The 21776-nt window shown below is 38.5% G+C and overlaps 2 protein-coding genes across 2 annotated transcripts in view; one reads left to right on the top strand and one right to left on the bottom strand.

The window, feature by feature from the left end:
* The window catches only part of LOC134670072 (sarcolemmal membrane-associated protein), a 57783-nt gene that overhangs the window by 25854 nt on the left and 10153 nt on the right, over window positions 1-21776 (bottom strand). Inside the window, exon 2 of the mRNA XM_063527748.1 lies at window positions 12335-12451. Coding sequence (XP_063383818.1) covers window positions 12335-12451 — 117 coding nt within the window. The remainder of the gene's footprint in view (window positions 1-12334; window positions 12452-21776) is intronic.
* On the top strand, window positions 15075-21064 carry LOC134669846 (uncharacterized). Its single transcript, XM_063527465.1, has 7 exons — window positions 15075-15713; window positions 16260-16475; window positions 17304-17450; window positions 18362-18499; window positions 19440-19577; window positions 20518-20655; window positions 21027-21064. Exons 1-7 carry the CDS (start codon window positions 15521-15523, stop codon window positions 21062-21064), a joined length of 1008 nt encoding a protein of 335 aa, XP_063383535.1. The 5' UTR covers window positions 15075-15520.

Genomic DNA, 21776 nt, shown 5'->3' with positions numbered 1-21776 from the left:
ATAGAGTGCTCACTCCATACATCAGTTTTGGTACCAAAAAGACTATTATTTTCGTAATTGACATTTAGCATCGAGTAGCGGAATTATCAGTACCGCTACTTGATACTAGATGTCTCAAATGTCGCGACTCACGAAAATTGTATTGAACAACTATTTACAACTAATATTAAAGCAAAAGGAGTTGAAAATAAGTTCCAGTTAATCCTTGTTTAATATTCGCTGAAAGTTGTTGAGCATTAGACTTTTCGGTCGGTGCAACATCTATTGTCAAGTAGCAGTACTGATAATTCCGTTACTCGATACTAATGTTGACTACGAAAAGAATAGTATTTTTGGTACCAAAACTGATGTATGGAGTGAGCATGAGCACTCTATGTATTTTTTCTTTATGTGGTTAAATGCACGTAATGATTATTTTTAATTAATTTTATTAATATAAATTTAATTTATTTTTTTGTTCGGTAAATAAAACAAAAATATGATATGAAAAGTTTTCTTGATTTCTATTTAAAGTTAACTGTTTTTATATAAAGTACCATCTCTTAAAATATCGATACCTACAGCTTGGCAAAAAAGAGTAGAAATTAAAAAGTGGCAACATTGTAGTGTCGTCCCTTTCAAACCAATTTATATAAGAAAACGGGACGACACTACAGTGTTGCCACTTTTTAATTTCTACTCTTTTTTGCCAAGCTGTAATTTGTTAGCACCTTATATAAAAGCAATAAATTCCCGATCAAACTAATCTGCATAGCATTTGCAACGACAACGTGTGTAAATATCATCGTTAATGTCAAATTTCTATGAAAATATGACGTTTATATTATAATAACACTCCCTCACTTTGTTCTGTTCAAATCGGTGCAAAGTTAGCTTAGACAGACTCTAGTATCTAACAAGGTCACGCCGATGCCACGGCGATAGCGCAGTGTCGGCAGCGGCGACGCGAAAATTTTGGCAGCGGCGGCGGCGCGAAAATTTTGATGGCGGCGGCGGCGCGCCGGCGCGGCGCTCATATTTCATATGGAAATGTTTTCTGGGGTTAATTCTTTTCATTAATTCATTCATTAACCTCGTGCTTTGAAACGGTCGCAATTTCGAACCACTTGCTACGCTCGTGGTTAAATTATGAAATATTTCGCTTGTACTGCGATCAATATTAGCATGAGGACTTAACAACAACTTTAACCTCTTGTCGCAAAGTTTTTGGTTACTCTTTGATCAAGTGCAATGAATACCGGTATTAAATACGATAACCATTACCGGTATACTGAATACCTGTTATTATTGAGGTATTAATGAATACCGGTATTTCATTATGTCAATTAGTGTAGTTTAGCGATAAAGACAAAAACGGAATGACAGCAATACCTCTAATTCGAATATAGGTATAACATTTTAACCGGTATTCGTTTGACAGTTTATATACAGGTATTTAATAAAACCGGTTATACGGTCCCTGGTTCTACAGTGACAGCATCAACAACGATGTTACGTCGTCGCCCAATCCCAGTGTGTTTAATTTATATTTTATGTGTATTGTTTTTTTGTTTCCATGTATTTTTATTTTGTAGTTTCGCAGTGTCTTGGTATTACTATAATGCTGTGTTACTAATTTGAATACTGAAATAAATTACCAAAAACCACTATTCGTCCTCTTAGCGTTCAATGCGCCTACTATTACGTGGCCCGCCTCTATGATTCCACTTCGTTCTTTTCTGTTCACTTTATTTCGCTGTACGAGTATAGTTCTTCAATCTTCATCTAGCCTACAGATCTTCAGGTATTTGTGTTAATTAATGACATGTTTTTTTTAGTGAGTCATCTAGAACCACTTCCTTTTTAATAGAAGGTCGGTTAATAGGAGAAACATAATTCGATTCGGTCGAATATATTTAAATGTCTTTAACTCGCGGCTTTAATGAATTATTCGCGTCTATTTTGTGCGATTAGCATGGATGAGAAGCAAACGTCAATTAAATTTGATTTCATTTATTAATTTTAGTATATATATTCGTTATCAAATCGCGTTATAATAACAAACTACACAATTTAATCATTTTAAAAAGTATAAGTACCTATGGAATATGTAAACACATTGGTCATTGATCAGATCACATTACATTAGTCACGTTTGTTATTGTGCACTATTTTTAAATTTATCATAACATAAAATTCAGATACCAAAATAAATATATAGATGCTAAACAATGCAATGCTGGATCGCTGAGCCATATTAGTTAGTTTAGTTTTAAACAAGACCGAAGTGATCCCAAAATGCAACTCGGTTTATCGGTGTCTTTGTTCTATCACTGAAACAACTGAATCACAAGTGAAGTAAAGATTTTTTTAACCATTAGTCTATTATTTAAATTATTTTATACAAATCGAGGTCTATACCTATAAATGTCTCCGAGCCCAGCGATGCAAGATCGTGTCATAATCGTAATCACCAAGTTAATCTGCACGACATCACGATCACATCGCAGCGATCACTCATCCCACATGTAGCGAAGCGTTGTAATACAGCCTTGAACGGGTTAACTCTCACTGATTTCCGCCTACGGCCTTTGGTTCTGTATTACTGATACTCACTGAGAGAATCGGCTATGGCTAACCAGAATAATGACCTCTGGTCGCGCGAGGTTGTTAAGAGAGGCCAATTCGAACATTATTAAATGATCTCAATTTCTATCTCACAGTGCATCTCACTCGTACCTACCTACTTGCTATATTAGAGCAAGAAAGTTGAGTTGCAATTGATGATGAGTGCTGAAATATCAACTTGTCAAGTTCGTATATGTACCTATATGCCTTCAGATTACGTGGTCATGGTCACACATATACAACGAACGCTATTAGGTACACTGGCGTTCAAAAATGCATGGAGATGTTTCAACCGTAATATTAAGGTATTACGTAATATTTATGCTCCTTTAAACGCCACTGTACCGACTTAAAACTAAAAAATAGGTATCTTTTATTGGTCTAAAAGACAGTTAGACGGACGGACAATGAAAAAACATCCATATTACTAAGCAGTAATAGCGTTACGTTTATGTATGTCTCTTAGGGTAGGGTAGGGACGGAGTTTAAACCTTTTCTTCCATGAGGAGAGGCGATGGGCATTGCTACCAATAGGAATAACAAGCCTGTGAGCGTGCCGCCGTTGTCTCTATGCTAATTTACTTACAAAACTGTATCCCCATCCATTTTAAAGCTATGCCGACTAGCGTTTCGAGTTGGCCTTCAGAGATATTTTAACTGTTTTGGCCTTACTTTCCTGTTTTTATTACTAATAACCATATTTGGTCAATATCGCGTGAATTTCAAGTGAATAAAAAGTTTATGTTTATAAACTACATATATTCTTAAAGTAAGCCTTTTATTCTATACACACTCCGATTGTGGAATAAAACTTTATGTCATGAATGTCATGATATTCATAAAGGAAGAGGGTTTTTTTAAAAGAAGAAATATACAATAAATATGCTGAAAAACAACTGATTCAATCAGGCAAGCCATACGAGTACGCTTATAATGCAACCGATTTATTAGAGAAAAAATAATTGAACGCACATGCAGGTCAGATGTCACATGACATGACAATCCGCGTTTAGATTGTCTACACTAATAAGTATATGTCTGGGACTAAACAGAATCAGGTTTAGATCTGCTCCTACCTTTGAATAGCGCGCTTTGTACAGCACTAATTAGTAACAATTACTAACTTTAGCTAGCACAGCACAGTTAAGTGTTGCGCATTTAACCTCGCATCCTCATATTTATGTCCGATTCTCTACAAAACGTAAATGATAGAAACCGTTTGGTTGATTTTATGAATTCCAACCTTTACAAGCAATATCTGGGGGCACGGTAGTGCCCCCGCCAAGACGAGCAAAGCGGTCAAGCCACATATTTTGACTAAGGTGTAGAGTTTGTGAAGTTAGGGCTTGTAGAGTTAGAAGCTTGGCTCTACAATCTACAAGAGATCTGATAACTTTTTGTCAGTGCGAGCCTTATGGTTTCGTCTTAGCAACATTTTACATGAAAATGTTTTTGGTAAGATAATATAATCAATTTTGATGAATAAGATTATGCCCGGACTGGGACAAATGGCGGACACAAAGAGTCATCAGAGGCGTAACTAGGGGGGGGTTGGAGGGGGCAAGTGCCCCGGGCGCCGTCCAAGGGGGGGGCGCCAAAATGGGCAAAAGACTACCTCTCATCCTGGTAATCTGGCCCACAGCTCAGAAAAGCAAAGAGAAAGCCGATCTTTTAGGTACTCTTTTTTGCCTAGAACTCGACCTTAAAAGACGACGGTAGCGCCCTACCGCCCACCATCCTTCAGTGCGAATACTCTATGCCAGAAACTTCTATCAAGCAGAGGGATATTCGGTAGGAGTTGCTATGCTTTCATTTTATAAGGCGAGCGGGCCGAGTGCTTCAGAGAGTTCAGAGCTGTGTTCCGTGTTAGCGCGTCTTTTCCCTCAGGGGTCTCCTGTCGGGAAGTTACCATTTTATGGACAGTCCAAGAGACTACCTATGCAAATGGATCCCTAGCCCTTTGTCCGGCAGGCGCATATATATGAGCCGTAGTAGACGGAACCTACTCCAATAGCTGCTGCTGCATATCTGTGACATGTTGTCTATCGGACGACAGTAGGTACGGGGATTCCTATATAGGCTGGTTAAAAATAACTACATTCCCGTTGCCAGGGAGGTTTTGGGATTATACTGAGCAACTTTTACTACGGGACCAACCCCGAAATCTCAAAAAAAAAGTTTACCCTCCCATAGAAAATGGACCAACCAAAATGTATGAACCAGCCAAATTTTTTTTTCGCGACTGAGGGGTTGGTCCCATAGTAAAAGTTGCTCATTATAATCCCAGAACCTCCCTGGCAACGGGAATACAGTTATTTTTTAGCCACCCTGTATACAGGATGTTCTCTACCGCTCGTAGGTAAGTACAATGAGCTGTTGTCTGAAGAATTGTTTGACATGCTGCCTAGTTGCCAACGGTGACAGCTTGCCATCACTGCACCGCTCGCCGTATTAGGATAGGCAGAGTGTTTATCCTCACACCCTAGAGGCCTAGAACCTAAATGGTCGCGTACTGTGCGGTTTAAGAGGAATTCCTTCCACAGTGGTCGGGAGGAAATTTGTCGAAAAAAGGGAGCTCATTCCACAATAAATTGATTAAGTTCCTTTTTCTCGAGAGGCTACAGTATGGAGATCTCCAAAAAAGTGCATAAGTTTTAAAATGGTCGGCAACGCGCTTGTAACTCTTTTGGAGTGTAGACGTCCATATGATGCGGTGACCACTTACCATCAGGTGGGTCGTAAACATGTTACCCACCGATGTCACAGAATAAATAATAGTACTAGGTACAGAAGACTCACTCTCTAACAAAACGCGTCTGTCACGATCAGCGCAGATATGGCCGCTAGGTGGCGACAGCGCCACGCGCGGCTTATGGCAAACCCCAAAATTGGGGTCGAACGGATGGACTTTTAACTGCCTGTAGCAAAGCGACAACATCGCGGAGTGAGCCACGCCTGCCGATGTATTAAAAAAACACATATACACTGTATTGTCTAAATTATAATTTTTAAGAAAAAAAAAACCGACTTCTATGGGGGCCGGTGAAAGATTATTGTAGATGGTATAGGTATACTATGTAGAAAAGGAGGTAAAACCACCCACTTTTCTACTAGCATTTCGCTTCTGTAAGGGTCGTAGTTGTAGCCTAACCTAACCCACTTCTCTGATAGCAGTTCGGTTCTGTGAGGATCGCAGTTCAAACCTTTTTTTTTTTTTTTTTTCAAGAGGGGAAATGCTTTACGCATACCACCCCGGCGCGGGGACGGGCCGGGATGGTTATGTGGGACTCCCTGTTGTGGGCTCATGAGACCCCAGGTTTACCCACTAAAACCCCTCTGTTGCCGCCTCGCTGCTATACGGCGAGGTCCCAGGAACGCCGAAGTACTCTTCCGCAACCTCGCCAGCAGCCGTCCGGACTCGGACCCGACTCTAGGGGAAATCACCCCTTCACCTCAGTGGGCACTTAACGGCGCATGCGGGGGTTTAAGCGGGAGGGGCTAGTAAGATTGGCATCATCATACTTATATACTTACACATTTTATGGTAGGTAATCATAGTGGTTTATTTAGTTAAGGTATCATAGTGGTTTTCCGGGTCAAGGTCCGGGTCTAAGTCCAGGTCCGAGTCCGGGTCCGAGTCCGGGTCCGAGCCCGGGTCCGAGTCCAGGTCCGGTCCGGGTCCGAACCGGATCCGGGTATGAGTCCGGTTCTGGGTCCGAGTCCGGGTCCCAGTCCAAGTCAAAATCGAAATTCGTAATCACCAAATGTGTACTATGCGTTGTTGAAGAGTTCTATTCTGGTCATCATCAGCAGTTCCATTTCATCTAATGCGACAGTTTTTAATGTAAATGCTTGATTTTATGATGAAAATACAAAAAAATCTATGCGTATGCCTTTAATATTTGAGGAGTTCCCTCGATTCCTTATGGATCCCATCATCAGAACTCGAGCTTGACAAAAATGTGGCTTAAAAACTTAACTTGCTTAACAAACATAACGAAGAGGAAAAATCGCCAAACGTGAACTATGCGTCGTTGAAGAGTTCTGTTCTGATCATCATCAGCAGTTCCACTTCATCAAATGCGACAGTTTTTAATGAAAATGCTTAATTTTCTGATGTAAATACAAAAATCTCTATACGCATGCCTTTAATATTTGAGGAGTTCCCTCGATTCCTTATGGATCCCATCATCAGAACTCGAGCTTGACAAAAATATGCATTAAAAACTTAACTTGCTTAACAAACATAACGAAGAGGAAAAATCGCGAAACGTGAACTATGCGTCGTTGAAGAGTTCTGTTCTGATCATCATCAGCAGTTCCACTTCATCAAATGCGACAGTTTTTAATGAAAGTGCTTGATTTTTTGATGTAATTAGAAAAATCTCTATACGCATGCCTTTAAGATTTGAGGAGTTCTCTCGATTCCTCATGGATCCCATCATCAGAACTCGAGCTTGACAAAAATGTAGCTTAAAAACTGAACTTGCTTAACAAACATAACGAAGAGGACAAATCGCCAACCGTGAACTATGCTTCGTTGAGGAGTTCCGTTCTGATCATCATCAGCAGTTCCACTTCATCAAATGTCACTTTTTTGGATGTATATGCTTGATTTGATGATAAAAACCCAAAAATCACTATATGTATGCCTTTAAGATTTGAGGAGTTCCCTCGATTCCTCATGGAACCCATCATCAGAACTGGGTTTTGACAGAAACGGGACCAATCTGTATACATATACATTCAATCAAAAAAAAAATTTTCAAAATCGGTCCAGTAATGACGGAGATATGGAGTAACAAACATAAAAAATAAAAAAAATAATAAAAAAAAACATACAACCGAATTGATAACCTCCTCCTTTGGGATTTGGAAGTCGGTTAAAAAGTAAATTTTAGTTAAAAAAAAAGTAACCCTTTTGTAGTTCATTTCGTTTGTGTGGGGGGGGGGGGGGGGGCGCAAATTTGGTGCCTGCCCCTGGCGCCATATCCTCTAGCTACGCCTCTGAGAGTCATATACTCAACAGTGGACGATAAGATAACAACACGATAACAAGCAAAAAACCGGGCAAGTGCGAGTCGGACTCGCGCACGAAGGGTTCCGTACCATAATGCAAAAAAAAAAATAACAAAAAAAAGCAAAAAAGAAACGGTCACCCATCCAAGTACTGACCCCTCCCGACGTTGCTTAACTTTGGTCAAAAATCACGTTTGTTGTATGGGAGCCCCATTTAAATCTTTATTTTATTCTGTTTTTAACCGACTTCCATTTCATAGAAGGCGGAGGTTCTGTATTCGGTAGTGGCTATTTTTTTTTTTCTATGTACGTTCACCGATTACTCCGACATCCGTAGTCCGATTTGAGTAATTCTTTTTTTGTTTGAAAGGAGCTACCTCCGAGTTGGTCCCATTTTAATTTGGTTCCGTTCTGATGATGGGATCCATGAGGAATTGAGGGAACTCCTCAATTTTTAAAGGCACATGCATGGTGATTTGGGTGTTTTCTTAAGCAACTCGAGCATTTTCTCCCGAAAACCACCACTTTGATGAAGTAGACCTGATGATGATGATTGTTTTGATGATAATGATGATGATTTTTTAAATGTATGATGTTCAGCGATTACTCCGGCACCTGTGATCCGATTTGAGTAATTCTTTTTTTGTTTGGAAGGAGTTACCTTCACGGTATTTCCGTATTATTTTTGGTTCTGGTCTGATGATGGAATCCATGAGGAATTGAGGGAACTCCTCAATTTTTAAAGGCACATGCATGGTGATTTGGGTGTTTTCTTAAGCAACTCGAGCATTTTCTCCCGAAAACCACCACTTTGATGAAGTAGACCTGATGATGATGATTGTTTTGATGATAATGAGGATGATTTTTTAAATGTAGTATGTTCAGCAATTACTCCGGCACCTGTGATCCGATTTGAGTAATTCTTTTTTTGTTTGGAAGGAGTTACCTCCAACGTGTTTCCGTACTATTTTTGGTTCTGGTCTGATGATGTAATCCATGAGGAATTGTGGGAACTCCTCAGTTTTTAAAGGCACGTGTAAAGTGATTTCGGTGTTTAAAGTAACTCGAGCATTTGCTTCCGAAAACCGCCAATTTGATGTAGTGCAAGTGTAGCCAAGTGTAGCCTTACCACGAGTTTGACATTGACATATTCGCTAAGCTAGCGACGCTAACGTCTTCGTAACTTACTATTTATGCATCTCGCTCGCACTAATATGCCAGTACGAGCGAGATGCAAAGAAAGTAAGTTACACACACGCTAGCGAATAAATCAATGTCAAACTCTTGGTAAGCTGGTAAGGCTACTGATCGGGGGTTAGGGTTAGGAGTTAAGGCGAAGCGAAGTTAAGGGAATGGCGGTTGAAGGGCTGCTGGTTCAGGGTCGAGGGGTTCATGGATCAGGGGTTGATGCGCTGTGAGGTAGAGTGATCGGGGAGTTGAGGGATTGGGTCAGCGGCGGGGCGGAGGATGGATTTAGTGTAGTGACAGGAATTATAATTTCCCAGATGGACTCGAAAAAATTCCTGATTAAGTACATATTTATTAAAGTAGGTACACGAATTTAGTGTTAATCATGATGTTGTTTTTCATTCATGCGTCGCGCACTTAACAATGGAAACTAATAAGTGTTCCGTAAACAAAGTTTTGTACGGAACACTAATAAAAATGGAAAAATAAAAACTTTTTACAAAAAAAAGAAAACCGACTTCAAAAAGGATGAAATAAAATATTATCATTTTTAAGTCTATGCGTTACCAACTGATATGTTTGAAGTCGGTGCCAAGCCAAGTAGTAACAATACCCGTCAAAAATAATCAGCTTTAAACCCCATTAGAACTGTACTATAAATGAGTATTATAAATGTGTAAGTAATTCTGTCTGCCTCTTTGTCGCCTTTTCATGGCTAAACAACTGAACCGCTTTAGGTGAAATTTGGCAAGAACGTAAATTCCTTGATTTGTTTTATATTTTGAAATGTAGTCCTCTGAATAAGGGACGGGAAATAACTCAGTCCCAATCCCACGCTTGTCGGCACGCAAGCGTGGGATTGGGAAACATGGTACGGACTGTACCAAGAAGGTTTGATCGTGTGTTCTTAGGTACAGTCGACGTCAAAGATATGTTTACACTTTTGCACCGTACTCCTTTGTAATATGTAATATAAGACGAAAAGTGTAAACATATTTTTAACGACGACTGTACCTACAGAAAGTACGTTCATTGTCGTCGTGTAAGGCAATCCAACGTAAATCATTATAGTATCGCACCAAAATCATGGTATGCTTCAACAGTTGGCTTGGCACCGACTTCAAACATATCAGTTGGTAACGCATAGACTTAAAAAGGATAATATTTTATTTCATCCTTTTTGAAGTCGGTTTTCTTTTTTTTGTAAAAAGTTTTTATTAGTATTTGTTGTTATAGCGGCAACAGAAATACATCATCTGTGAAAATTTCAACTGCGTAGCTATCACGGTTCGTGAGATACAGCCTGGTGACAGACGGACGGACGGACGGACGGACGGACGGACGGACGGACAGCGAAGTCTTAGTAATAGGGTCCCGTTTTACCCTTTGGAACCCTAAAAATGATGATGATGACCATTAGAATTCAACAAAAACAAGCGTGTAACTAGTACGCATGACGTTCCACCTAATGGATACTAATTACGCACTCGAGCATAAGTTGCAATGCAACATTTGGATGGGATAAAAATAACTATAAAACCGTTGCGTAGTTCAGTTATCGAACATTTTTGAAATATCTGTTGCGAAAAAAAAAGTATATTATAACAAAATCACTGACTTGCGGGATCTAGGGAGATGCGTTTAAAAACGCATTGAAAGGTTCGTGCGTTAGGTACGCACGCAATTTTTCGGTTCGAAAAGGTTCGACCAATTAAAATATGTAAAGGATTTGTGATATACCATACCTATAACGGTTCTTATAAGTTTTGACTTAATATCTCTAGAGTCTGTGAGGAAAGAGAAGAGTCGTAGAATGTATTGGATCCCATACATTTCACGACCCGTCTCTTTCCGCAGTCTACCACCTCTGGTGATGCTGTAAAAATATGTACCATGTTTTTTTTTTTTTCATTTCTAATTTCGAGTTATTCTAAGACCAACCCGAGTTATTATTACCTAAACAGACGAATTGGTAAACCCCATTTAAACGGTTCAAGAACTTCCTTGCGATTTCCTTTACATTGCGTTGTTCAATCAACTGAATTAATTATACTCTGTAGTTGTCAATGTATCAAATCTGGCATGGAAATTCTAAACCGTCTAAATGGTGCTTATGTCACAAAAATAAGTTAGATGGGATAATAAATGAATGAAACTGCCGTGTAGTTCTTATCGACCGCCATTGAAATCATATGGTAGCATTTAGGTCACCTGCATACGTACCGGTTCTCGACTTTGACAAAATCAATACAATAGGCGTGATGGTGTCGCGTAACACTGTGCCACTATCACTATTAAAGACTGTGGAGCTATAAGAATACTTTATAGTTTATATTTATATTTATTTACTTGGAGAAAATGATGTATACATGTAAGTACCTATTTCTTAAGAGTCGGACCATGGCTAAATTTGAATGCCAAGTACTACGTCAAGTCAACGAGCTTATAGGGATGTGTTAAATGTGTATGAATTCTTACCAAGTTTGTGAAAAATTTGCGTGGTCATTGTCTACAACAATTGCGACGGTAAGACTTGAGGTTTTTGATTGTCATAGTTTTAAATACCTTTTTAAAATGTTTTATAACCATACTTATACATAAATTATTCTAGCCTTTTGTTTTGTGTTTCCGTTTTCTTTAGTTACAGCTACAACTTGGGCATCGAAACAACGTGTCTTCGGATTACATACATCTTTAGCATTCGTGTCTTCAATATTAGAGCAACGCTATACTTTGTAGTTTGTAGCGTGCACCTATTTGCACGTCACGCGATTGGCGCCGCCAACATGATGTTACAATGTAATATGTAGTTACATAAGTGGTCCTACGTCTCATGAAGTCGAACTTAACACTGGATAGGACCGATATCCGATAAAGCAAACTAGAAATTTTAAATTTTATTAAAGCCAAACTCAATACCAAGCGCAAGAGACGAAAATACCTCTCAAAAGCACAATAACCTGGAAAACCCTTAGGGGCCGCTTGCACCAATCATTAACCCGGAGATTACCGGTTAAACCTGGAGTTACCATGGTTACCAGTACAATTTGACACTGGGTTAACGGTTTAACCGGTTAACACCGGGTTAGTGGGATGGTGCAAGTGGCGTTAAGAGTGTTATCGACGCCTAATCGCTTTAAGCAGATGATGCTTCATACTACAAACGGTAAACGGCTCCTGCGACATTTGACGAATCGATTTTTCTAGCTGGCTTATTTTATAAGAAGATTAGGCGCCGACTAATTTCACGAATTAAGCGCGGTGGGACTGGGCGGGTCACGTCTGCCGCATGCATCCGGATAGGTGGGCTAGTATAGCCACCAAGTGGATGCCGCAAAAGAAGCGCGGACGTAGCAGGCCCAGACGGAGATGGCGGGATGACTTGGACGCCTTCATCAGTGGCTGGCCGGAGAAGGCACTACAACGGGAGTCATGGAAATCAGGGGGAGAGGCCTTTGCCACACCAGGCTGAAACCACAACAGGCTGACTAAAAAAAAAAGCGAAATTAAATAAACTTACCACGAGGTAAAAGTGTCCTTTGTCATAGTACAGCGTAGCGTGGTGCCGCGATAGCACTCGACATTCGAAGATGGTATTTGTAGGGCTGGGAGTCGCTCGATATACATTGCGTCCAATCTGTGAAAAAAAAGAAAAAGTGAAAATACAAATGTTTAAACATACGGTGATAACGGAAACGTGCTACGTTTGTATTACGCGAAAAAATTAGATTAGATCAGGCCCCTGTTTCGCCAACGTGACAGGTGCGACGAATTGTAAAATCACTGTTGCTGACGTCACAGGCAGTGGCGTGCAGTGGAGATAAGACTTAAATCGGGCTCTAGAAGAGTCATTCTTGAAGGAATGTAACGCAAACTATAAAAATCGGCAACTTTTTTTTTGGTCATTTTGTATGGACTGCCTACCCTAGTGCCTACCTTTTTTTGTATGCACTGCACGCCACTGGTCACAGGTATCCATGAACTACGGTTACCGCTTACCATCGGGCGGGCCGTATTTCTGTTTGCCACCATCATTGTATTATTAAAAAAAACTTTATGATATCGGCAAAAAACAGATATTTCTCTTGCTAAGTTTATGACAATTGTCACAAGAAACACTACAATTGTCACGAAATTCCGACATATAACTCATTACCTGGCAAGAATTACCTACAATTCTTCTAAATCTTTGACAATTGTCAGAAACTTCGCAGGAGAAATATCTGTTTTTTCCGATATAATAAAGTTTTTTTAAATAATACAATGATGGTGGCAAACAGGAATACGGCCCGCCCGATGGTAAGTGGTAATCGAAACCCAAGGGTGCCTGTGACGTCAGTAATAGCGATTTTACAATTCGTCGCACCTGTCACCGATGTGAAATTGGGGCCAGGTATCAGGTACACTACGGTTCACATTATTATGGAGATTTTGTTTAAAGTAAGCAGTTTTGGAGAATATTCTAACTTCAAAATTCGTCGTAGGAGGTTAAATAAGAAAAACAGTCAAGCATTCACTAAACTAGTTTTAAAAATGTACTCAAAAAACCTTCTGTTGTGTGTTATAATGGAATATTTACATAATTCTTTTATCTCATATTCGGTAAAAAAACATTGACTCGGTAAATTGTTGACCCTGGCCCGCATTGTTCGAGTCTTCGTTGTTTGTTATTTGTTACCTAACAGGGAAACGTAAGTTACACCAACAAAGTTGTACGTCGAACGTAGACATCACTTTCCAATAAGTATCAACAGGTGTCCCGCCTACGAGAATCTTCTTCAGTGGGTGTTTCTAAAGATCTCAAAGACATGTTAATCCTCTAATACAAGCGAAAGTTATTTTTAACAAATGAGTCGCTTAACTTCAAACTCTGTTAAATCCAACTGTCAGATTGGGTACGCGATTTTATTATTAAGAAAAGGTTACGTTAGATAGTTAATTCCTGAGAGGGTCCAATGGATTTACTATAGTTTGAAGTTAAGAATATGATTATTAGAAGTCATCCGCTTGTATTGAAGGTACGCAGTATATTTTCATGGTTTGCCGAGCTGTGGCAACTGAGGCGAGTCCAATACTTAGGCCAACTAGGTACTTTACCTACGAAATCTACATAAACAACTTATTATGGCGGTTAACACACTGATGCGATTGCCGGATGCGACGCCGCCAATGTGTGTTAAACATAATAAAGTCAATCGCGCTCTATGGAAGTTTAAAATAAAGTAAAAAACACGGTCAGTCAACAATATGAAGTAGTAATCTTATTGTGTACTAGTGTTCTAGTTTTATTGTGAGATCTGTACCGCAATACACATACAACAATGACATTGCTAGTTCTCTACTCACGCGCAAATGATCTAGATATCCATGTGTAAAAGAGATCTTTGTCGGAGTAGGAACAAGTGTTTGTTTACGTTCAAGATTTGGGTTCAGTGTTTGTAATCACCTGAATGCTATACATTATTACACATTGTATTTACACGTATCTGTTTACATGGTTATCTTAAATATGTTAATGAAACATATGTAGATACAATGTTGGTTATTGAATATTTCGCGTGCATTGCTCAACGCCGAATAGGTCAGTTGTTCGACAAATCAATAATTTTATTGAAGGTGCAATTACTAAGTATGAAATAAATAATAGGCAGATGGTAATAGTGTTTCGTTCGTATGAGTATTAACCGTCTGTCGACGAAGGGTGGGGTAAGGTAGTGTTAATAATTTTAAAAGTTTAAATACACTGGCTGGTTTGACTGCGCACCCTAACTCCATCCCTAAGTAGGAGCGTGCGAGCAGTGTTACGGAAACAGGAGGGAAATTCGGTGATGTGAATTAAATAAAACCTTCTAATGTGGGTACAATTTGCATCAGCCGACTGGTCAAGAGGAACTCACCTGACGTATAAGTTCCATTTACGAGTAGGTATATATGGATCTAGCGACCCGCCCCGGCTTCGCACGGGTTAAAAAATTATACACCTAAACCTTCCTCAAGAATCACTCTATTGATAAATGAAAACCGCATGAAAATCCATTCAGTAGTTTTTGAGTTTATCGCGAACATACAAACACACAAAGAGACACGCGGCGGGGGACTTTGTTTTATAAGGTGTAGTGATGTAGCTAATGTATTAGAAGCTAGTTAACTATACCCCGTTGTTAGTGTTTTTACAAATAACCCTATTACACACATCCGAAAATACAAAACCATATTCACGAAATTTGCTATTTAGCTTTCGCTACACCTATAGAACACAAGTAGTAAAAAATAAGTACTTGGAGAACGCTGTCTCACCAGCTGTAACCACAGTGTTTTCAGTTCAAAGAAGTAGTGAATCCGATGTACTCGGATATGCTTGGGAAACTTAACGACAGAGGGCGTGAAAACCAATTTTATAAGTCTTTCAAATCTTGTATAATCTGTGATGCCGCATCCATCTTTTTCGTTATGCGCAATTAACAAAAGAAAATAAATAACATAATAATTTAGTTTTACTTATTGCTTGCTTGTTAAAATATTTTTGGTTCATATATCTAATAATAAAATATTAATTGAATGTTTTTTCTTTAAATTAGTCCATTTTAAAATCATAATTTGCACAAATTTTAAGATACAATTTAGATAAATATGAAAGGAACGGAACGTTATTGACAGACCCGCCATAACGTTTTTATTTCAATATTTTACTTTCTTGTTATCCTCGATGCTTGAAAGTGCTCTGAAACGATTCTCTTGTGATTTTATACGACTACGCTTGCCCTGGACTCTGATAAATCTGTTTTTATGTGAATATACCTGGTGTGCTCAACGGACTCTGATTTGCTGCTTGGATTGGTTATTTGCGACAATGGTTCGAAACAGTGCGATGTGTTGTGTACCTAATTGCGGTAAAACGCGTAAGTATTCATATGAATATTTTTCATTTTCAAGTGTGGGGCAATAATATTTAACCCTGAAATATAAATATGGAACTATGACCCCAGTAAGGCCTACTTCATGTGCAATATAACTTGGCGTTTTCGAATATAACTTTGACAAAATTGTCATGATTTATTAGCACTGCGTGGTATTTTATTGACATGTAATAATACTTAGATTATATTTCTTTAATACATATAACACTATCAGTATATACGCAGTCTGGGTATTTTTCCAAATAAGTGTTATAAGTTATATAGAGTAGAGGTATTTTCCTATTAAGGACCGGGTCCTTCAAAGGCTTTTCTTTAGCATTGTTAAAGAACACAATATCCACACTAGGTTTTTATCATTTCTTACCTTGACTTAAGTGCAGTTTCATATGTGATATTTTTTTTACTTATTTAAGTTAATATAGGTATTCATTGAACATCTAAAGATCATTCTGATAGTGTACCTACCTACTTAAGTCTGTACTAGTGTTACTGTAATTATTATACATATACATTTCTTTTTTTTTTCAGGATTAGATAATGTGATTCTTCACAAATTTCCCTGCCCAATTAATGAGGCTGATCGGTTTCGTACTTGGATTTACTCTGTTGGTGGAGATGTGTTATCTTTGGATAACCAATTTATTCATAAGTACCGAAAAGTGTGTCATATTCACTTTGAGGAAAAATTTATTACTCGAAGCGGAAGACTCAGCGCTATTGCAGTTCCAACACTGCATTTAAAAGGTAAGATACACAATTTTAGCCGCATTGCACACTTCTACGATTTAATTGTTGTGACATTTAGGGTTCATATTACATTGGACATATCATAGTGTTAATATTAGCCCCCAATGACAAAAAAGGTCTGTCATAAGTTCAATGTGTATGTGTATGTAGTAGTTATATATCTCTGTGTATGTAGTTGTATGTCTGCCTGCGGCAATGTATGAAGCACTCGAACGGGTGAACTAATTTGAGTGCAGGTTTTTTATCAAAAGCCTTGTTTATTGGAATCTTCACTTACATTACAGATCACTTACTATTCTAAAATATGGCTTAAGTTTCATGTACTACCTATTATTTTAAGGTGTTTTAGAAAAAAACCGGGCAAGTGCGAGTCGAACTCGCGCACGAAGGGTTCCGTACCATAAAACAAAAAAAAACGGAAAAAATGCAAAAAGAAAACGGTCACCCATCCAAGTACTGACCCCGCCCGACGTTGCTTAACTTTGGTCTAAAATCACGTTTGTTGTATGGGAGCCCCACTTAAATCTTTATTTTATTCTGTTTTTAGTATTTGTTGTTATAGCGGCAACAGAAATACGTCATCTGTGAAAATTTCAACTGTCTAGCTATCACGGTTCGTGAGATACAGCCTGGTGACAGACGGACGGACGGACGGACGGACGGACAGCGAAGTCTTAGTAATAGGGTCCCGTTTTACCCTTTGGGTACGGAACCCTAAAAAAGACCCGTTGCCCTCTAACTTAACTTTTGGTCTTTCATTGTTATGACTTATGACAACACTTTTTAAGAATAAATATTTCTGTAATAAATTTGTTAAATTTTCAGGAATGGCTACGCAAACCGCATCGGTGCAAATTGCAAGCAATTTCCAACAACCATTGCAAGATGATCATGGACCCCGAGCCCCACTGATCAACATCACGAATCAGTACAATGCGGGTGGTGATGACACTTCTCGGCCCTCAACTTCAGGTCAGTTTAAAAACCTATTAATTTTCTTACAATAATATGTGACGTCCCACGGATAAAGGTACCTTACGGTGGTTGGCGCTTACGCTATTATTAACGCCGCCCCAATATTATTGCGAATATTAATATTATTGGGAGTATTACTGCAATGTTCTGCCGCCAGTGTGCAGCACTAATTTGTTTAGTAAATCATAAAGTAACTTATACATACTAGGCCTTAAACAGTTGTTTGACAAGTTTTCACTATGACATTGATGCACCAAGGCGGTTTGTTTACAGGTGGCATACCGCGAAACGCGAAAATCGTAATTTCTTTATCTGCCTCTCTATCGATCGAATAAGCAAGAGTGATAGAGAGGCAGAAACCGAACTTTCGATTGTCGTGTTTCGATTTCGATTGTAGGCCCAGTACCGTCTTTACCATAAGGGCACACGGGGCCCGTGTCCAGGGCCCCCATTCTCAGGGGGCCCCGAAAGACAGACAGTAACAGTATATTTGACTATCCCATAATAAATAGAAGGTCATAGTAGAAAAATGTTAGTTCAATTTTGCTTTCTTTACTTTCCAAAAGGGCTCCAAATTATTATGTGTTTGACTGTTTTCGATTTTTTGATTAAATATTGTAAAAATTTGGTGAGAAAAATAGATTTCATAGAAATTTTTAAATGCTCCTAACTCTTATACGTAAGAATTGAAATATTCGTGAAAAATCAAATGGAGGAGAGGCATAGCCTTGGTTGATGTGTAACAAATTATGTCAAAATGTTTTCAATGATGTTAATATCCAGAGAGGAAAATGAGGACTACGTTTGTATGAAAAGGCGATTTCACACGGTTCCTCCGCTTTCGTCTTAACTTTACAAAAAAACAAATATTCTTTAGGTATTATATTTGTTAAATATATGATTTTCAGGAATGGCTACGCAAACGGCATCGCTGAAAATTGCAAGTATTTTACAAGAACCATTGCAAGATGATCATGTACCCCGAGCCCCATTGACCAACATCACAAATGCGGCTGCTCACGACGCTTCTCGGCCCTCAACTTCAGGTCAGTTTGAAAACCTATTAATTTTCTTACAATAATAATTATATCAATTTTTAGGGTTCCGTACCTCCAAAGGAAAAATACGGAACCCTTATAGGATCACTCGTGCGTCTGTCTGTCCGTCTGTCACAGCCCATTTTCTCTAAAAGTAGTGGACCAATAGGGAGTATTACTGCAATGTTCTGCCGCCAGTGTGCAGCACTAATTTGTTTAGTAAATCATAAAGTAACTTATACATACTAGGCCTTAAACAGTTGTTTGACAAGTTTTCACTATGACATTGATGCACCCAGGCGGTTTGTTTACAGGTGGCATACCGCGAAACGCGAAAATCGTAATTTCTTTATCTGCCTCTCTATCGATCGAATAAGCAAGAGTGATAGAGAGGCAGAAACCGAACTTTCGATTGTCGTGTTTCGATTTCGATTGTAGGCCCAGTACCGTCTTTACCATAAGGGCACACGGGGCCCGTGTCCAGGGCCCCCATTCTCAGGGGGCCCCGAAAGACAGACAGTAACAGTATATTTGACTATCCCATAATAAATAGAAGGTCATAGTAGAAAAATGTTAGTTCAATTTTGCTTTCTTTACTTTCCAAAAGGGCTCCAAATTATTATGTGTTTGACTGTTTTCAATTTTTTGATTAAATATTGTAAAAATTTGGTGAGAAAAATAGATTTCATAGAAATTTTTAAATGCTCCTAACTCTTATACGTAAGAATTGAAATATTCGTGAAAAATCAAATGGAGGAGAGGCATAGCCTTGGTTGATGTGTAACAAATTATGTCAAAATGTTTTCAATGATGTTAATATCCAGAGAGGAAAATGAGGACTACGTTTGTATGAAAAGGCGATTTCACACGGTTCCTCCGCTTTCGTCTTAACTTTACAAAAAAACAAATATTCTTTAGGTATTATATTTGTTAAATATATGATTTTCAGGAATGGCTACGCAAACGGCATCGCTGAAAATTGCAAGTATTTTACAAGAACCATTGCAAGATGATCATGTACCCCGAGCCCCATTGACCAACATCACAAATGCGGCTGCTCACGACGCTTCTCGGCCCTCAACTTCAGGTCAGTTTGAAAACCTATTAATTTTCTTACAATAATAATTATATCAATTTTTAGGGTTCCGTACCTCCAAAGGAAAAATACGGAACCCTTATAGGATCACTCGTGCGTCTGTCTGTCCGTCTGTCACAGCCCATTTTCTCTAAAAGTAGTGGACCAATAGGGAGTATTACTGCAATGTTCTGCCGCCAGTGTGCAGCACTAATTTGTTTAGTAAATCATAAAGTAACTTATACATACTAGGCCTTAAACAGTTGTTTGACAAGTTTTCACTATGACATTGATGCACCCAGGCGGTTTGTTTACAGGTGGCATACCGCGAAACGCGAAAATCGTAATTTCTTTATCTGCCTCTCTATCGATCGAATAAGCAAGAGTGATAGAGAGGCAGAAACCGAACTTTCGATTGTCGTGTTTCGATTTCGATTGTAGGCCCAGTACCGTCTTTACCATAAGGGCACACGGGGCCCGTGTCCAGGGCCCCCATTCTCAGGGGGCCCCGAAAGACAGACAGTAACAGTATATTTGACTATCCCATAATAAATAGAAGGTCATAGTAGAAAAATGTTAGTTCAATTTTGCTTTCTTTACTTTCCAAAAGGGCTCCAAATTATTATGTGTTTGACTGTTTTCAATTTTTTGATTAAATATTGTAAAAATTTGGTGAGAAAAATAGATTTCATAGAAATTTTTAAATGCTCCTAACTCTTATACGTAAGAATTGAAATATTCGTGAAAAATCAAATGGAGGAGAGGCATAGCCTTGGTTGATGTGTAACAAATTATGTCAAAATGTTTTCAATGATGTTAATATCCAGAGAGGAAAATGAGGACTACGTTTGTATGAAAAGGCGATTTCACACGGTTCCTCCGCTTTCGTCTTAACTTTACAAAAAAACAAATATTCTTTAGGTATTAAATTTGTTAAATATATGATTTTCAGGAATGGCTACGCAAACGGCATCGCTGAAAATTGCAAGTATTTTACAAGAACCATTGCAAGATGATCATGTACCCCGAGCCCCATTGACCAACATCACAAATGCGGCTGCTCACGACGCTTCTCGGCCCTCAACTTCAGGTCAGTTTGATAATAAACCTGTAAAGTTTCTTACAAATAATATATGCATTTTATTATACTACGTCGGACCGTGGGTGTCAAACAAGCCCGGCCCGCCCGATTGTAAGCAGTCTCCGTAGCCTATGGGCGCCTGCAACTCCAGCGATGTTACATGTGCGTTGCCGACCTTAACACCATAGATAGAGTAATATGTATAAGTAAAGATTATATCAGTAACTGCTAGTCGACAATAAATGTCGCGGCGAACAAATACTCTAATGCTCAACAATTTTCAGCTAATATTATGACCGCATTACTCGAAATTCTATTTTCAACTCCTTCTGCTTCTAATATTAGTTGTAAATTGTTTTAGCAGTACATTTTTTCGTCAGTAGCGACACTCGTGCCATCTGGTGTCAAATACCGGTAGTGATAGTTCCACTACTATGACGTTACATGTCGACTGTGAAATAAAGCGCGTTTTTGTAAGAAAATTGATGTATGGATTTACCACACTTTCTTTATTTATATTACCCTATGCTTAACCCTCAGCACTTTTTCGCTTACCATAAAGACGAAATTTGTCGCTGTAACTCGTATGTTTCTTTTCTTTTAATGAATGTATTAATTATACAGGATATTGACTCTTGGAGACCTTATACATCTCTAAGGATAACTTGATAAACTATATAATCTTATAGTTCTGACACCTAGAGACATTTACACCTCTAAATATTATAGATTTTTTTGTGTGTGTTTTTTTATCTGTATTTTGTATGTAATTCGACATTAAGAGACCATATACATCTCTTAGTAATTGTAATACGTTAGATTGAATTGTTAGTTTTATTTTATAAAATTGTTGATGTTATTATTTTTGCTTTTATGTAAATTCAATGTTGACGTGTAAAAGTGCCCTTGTGGCCTATTTGCTGAATAAATGTTGATGTTTGATGTTTGATGTTTGACAGCGTCCTTATGGCAAGTGGCAATGTGGTACCTTTTGATTGAGAACGTCACACCTTATGAATAAGTGCTAAGACTGCTAAGTATTTCTTCCTATACTTCTAAGTATTTACTTATATTATAAAATTTATTTCAGATCATAAGCCACCCTACACGCCACAATTTTGCTCTGAAGC

Source organism: Cydia fagiglandana, chromosome 13 (assembly GCF_963556715.1).
Source record: "Cydia fagiglandana chromosome 13, ilCydFagi1.1, whole genome shotgun sequence".
NCBI classification, from domain to species: Eukaryota; Metazoa; Arthropoda; class Insecta; order Lepidoptera; family Tortricidae; genus Cydia; species Cydia fagiglandana.
Note: the sequence above shows the minus strand (reverse complement) of the source record. Positions and strands in the feature narration are given on the sequence as shown.

Excerpts from the sequence above, each read along its gene's own strand:
- LOC134669846 (XM_063527465.1), top strand. The coding sequence starts at position 15,521 with ATGCTTGAAAGTGCTCTGAAACGATTCTCTTGTGATTTTATACGACTA. Across the intron at positions 15,714-16,259 it reads ACCTAATTGCGGTAAAACGC|GATTAGATAATGTGATTCTT; the intron begins GTAAGTATTCAT and ends TTTTTTTTTCAG. Across the intron at positions 20,656-21,026 it reads TTCTCGGCCCTCAACTTCAG|TAGCGACACTCGTGCCATCT; the intron begins GTCAGTTTGATA and ends TTTTTTCGTCAG.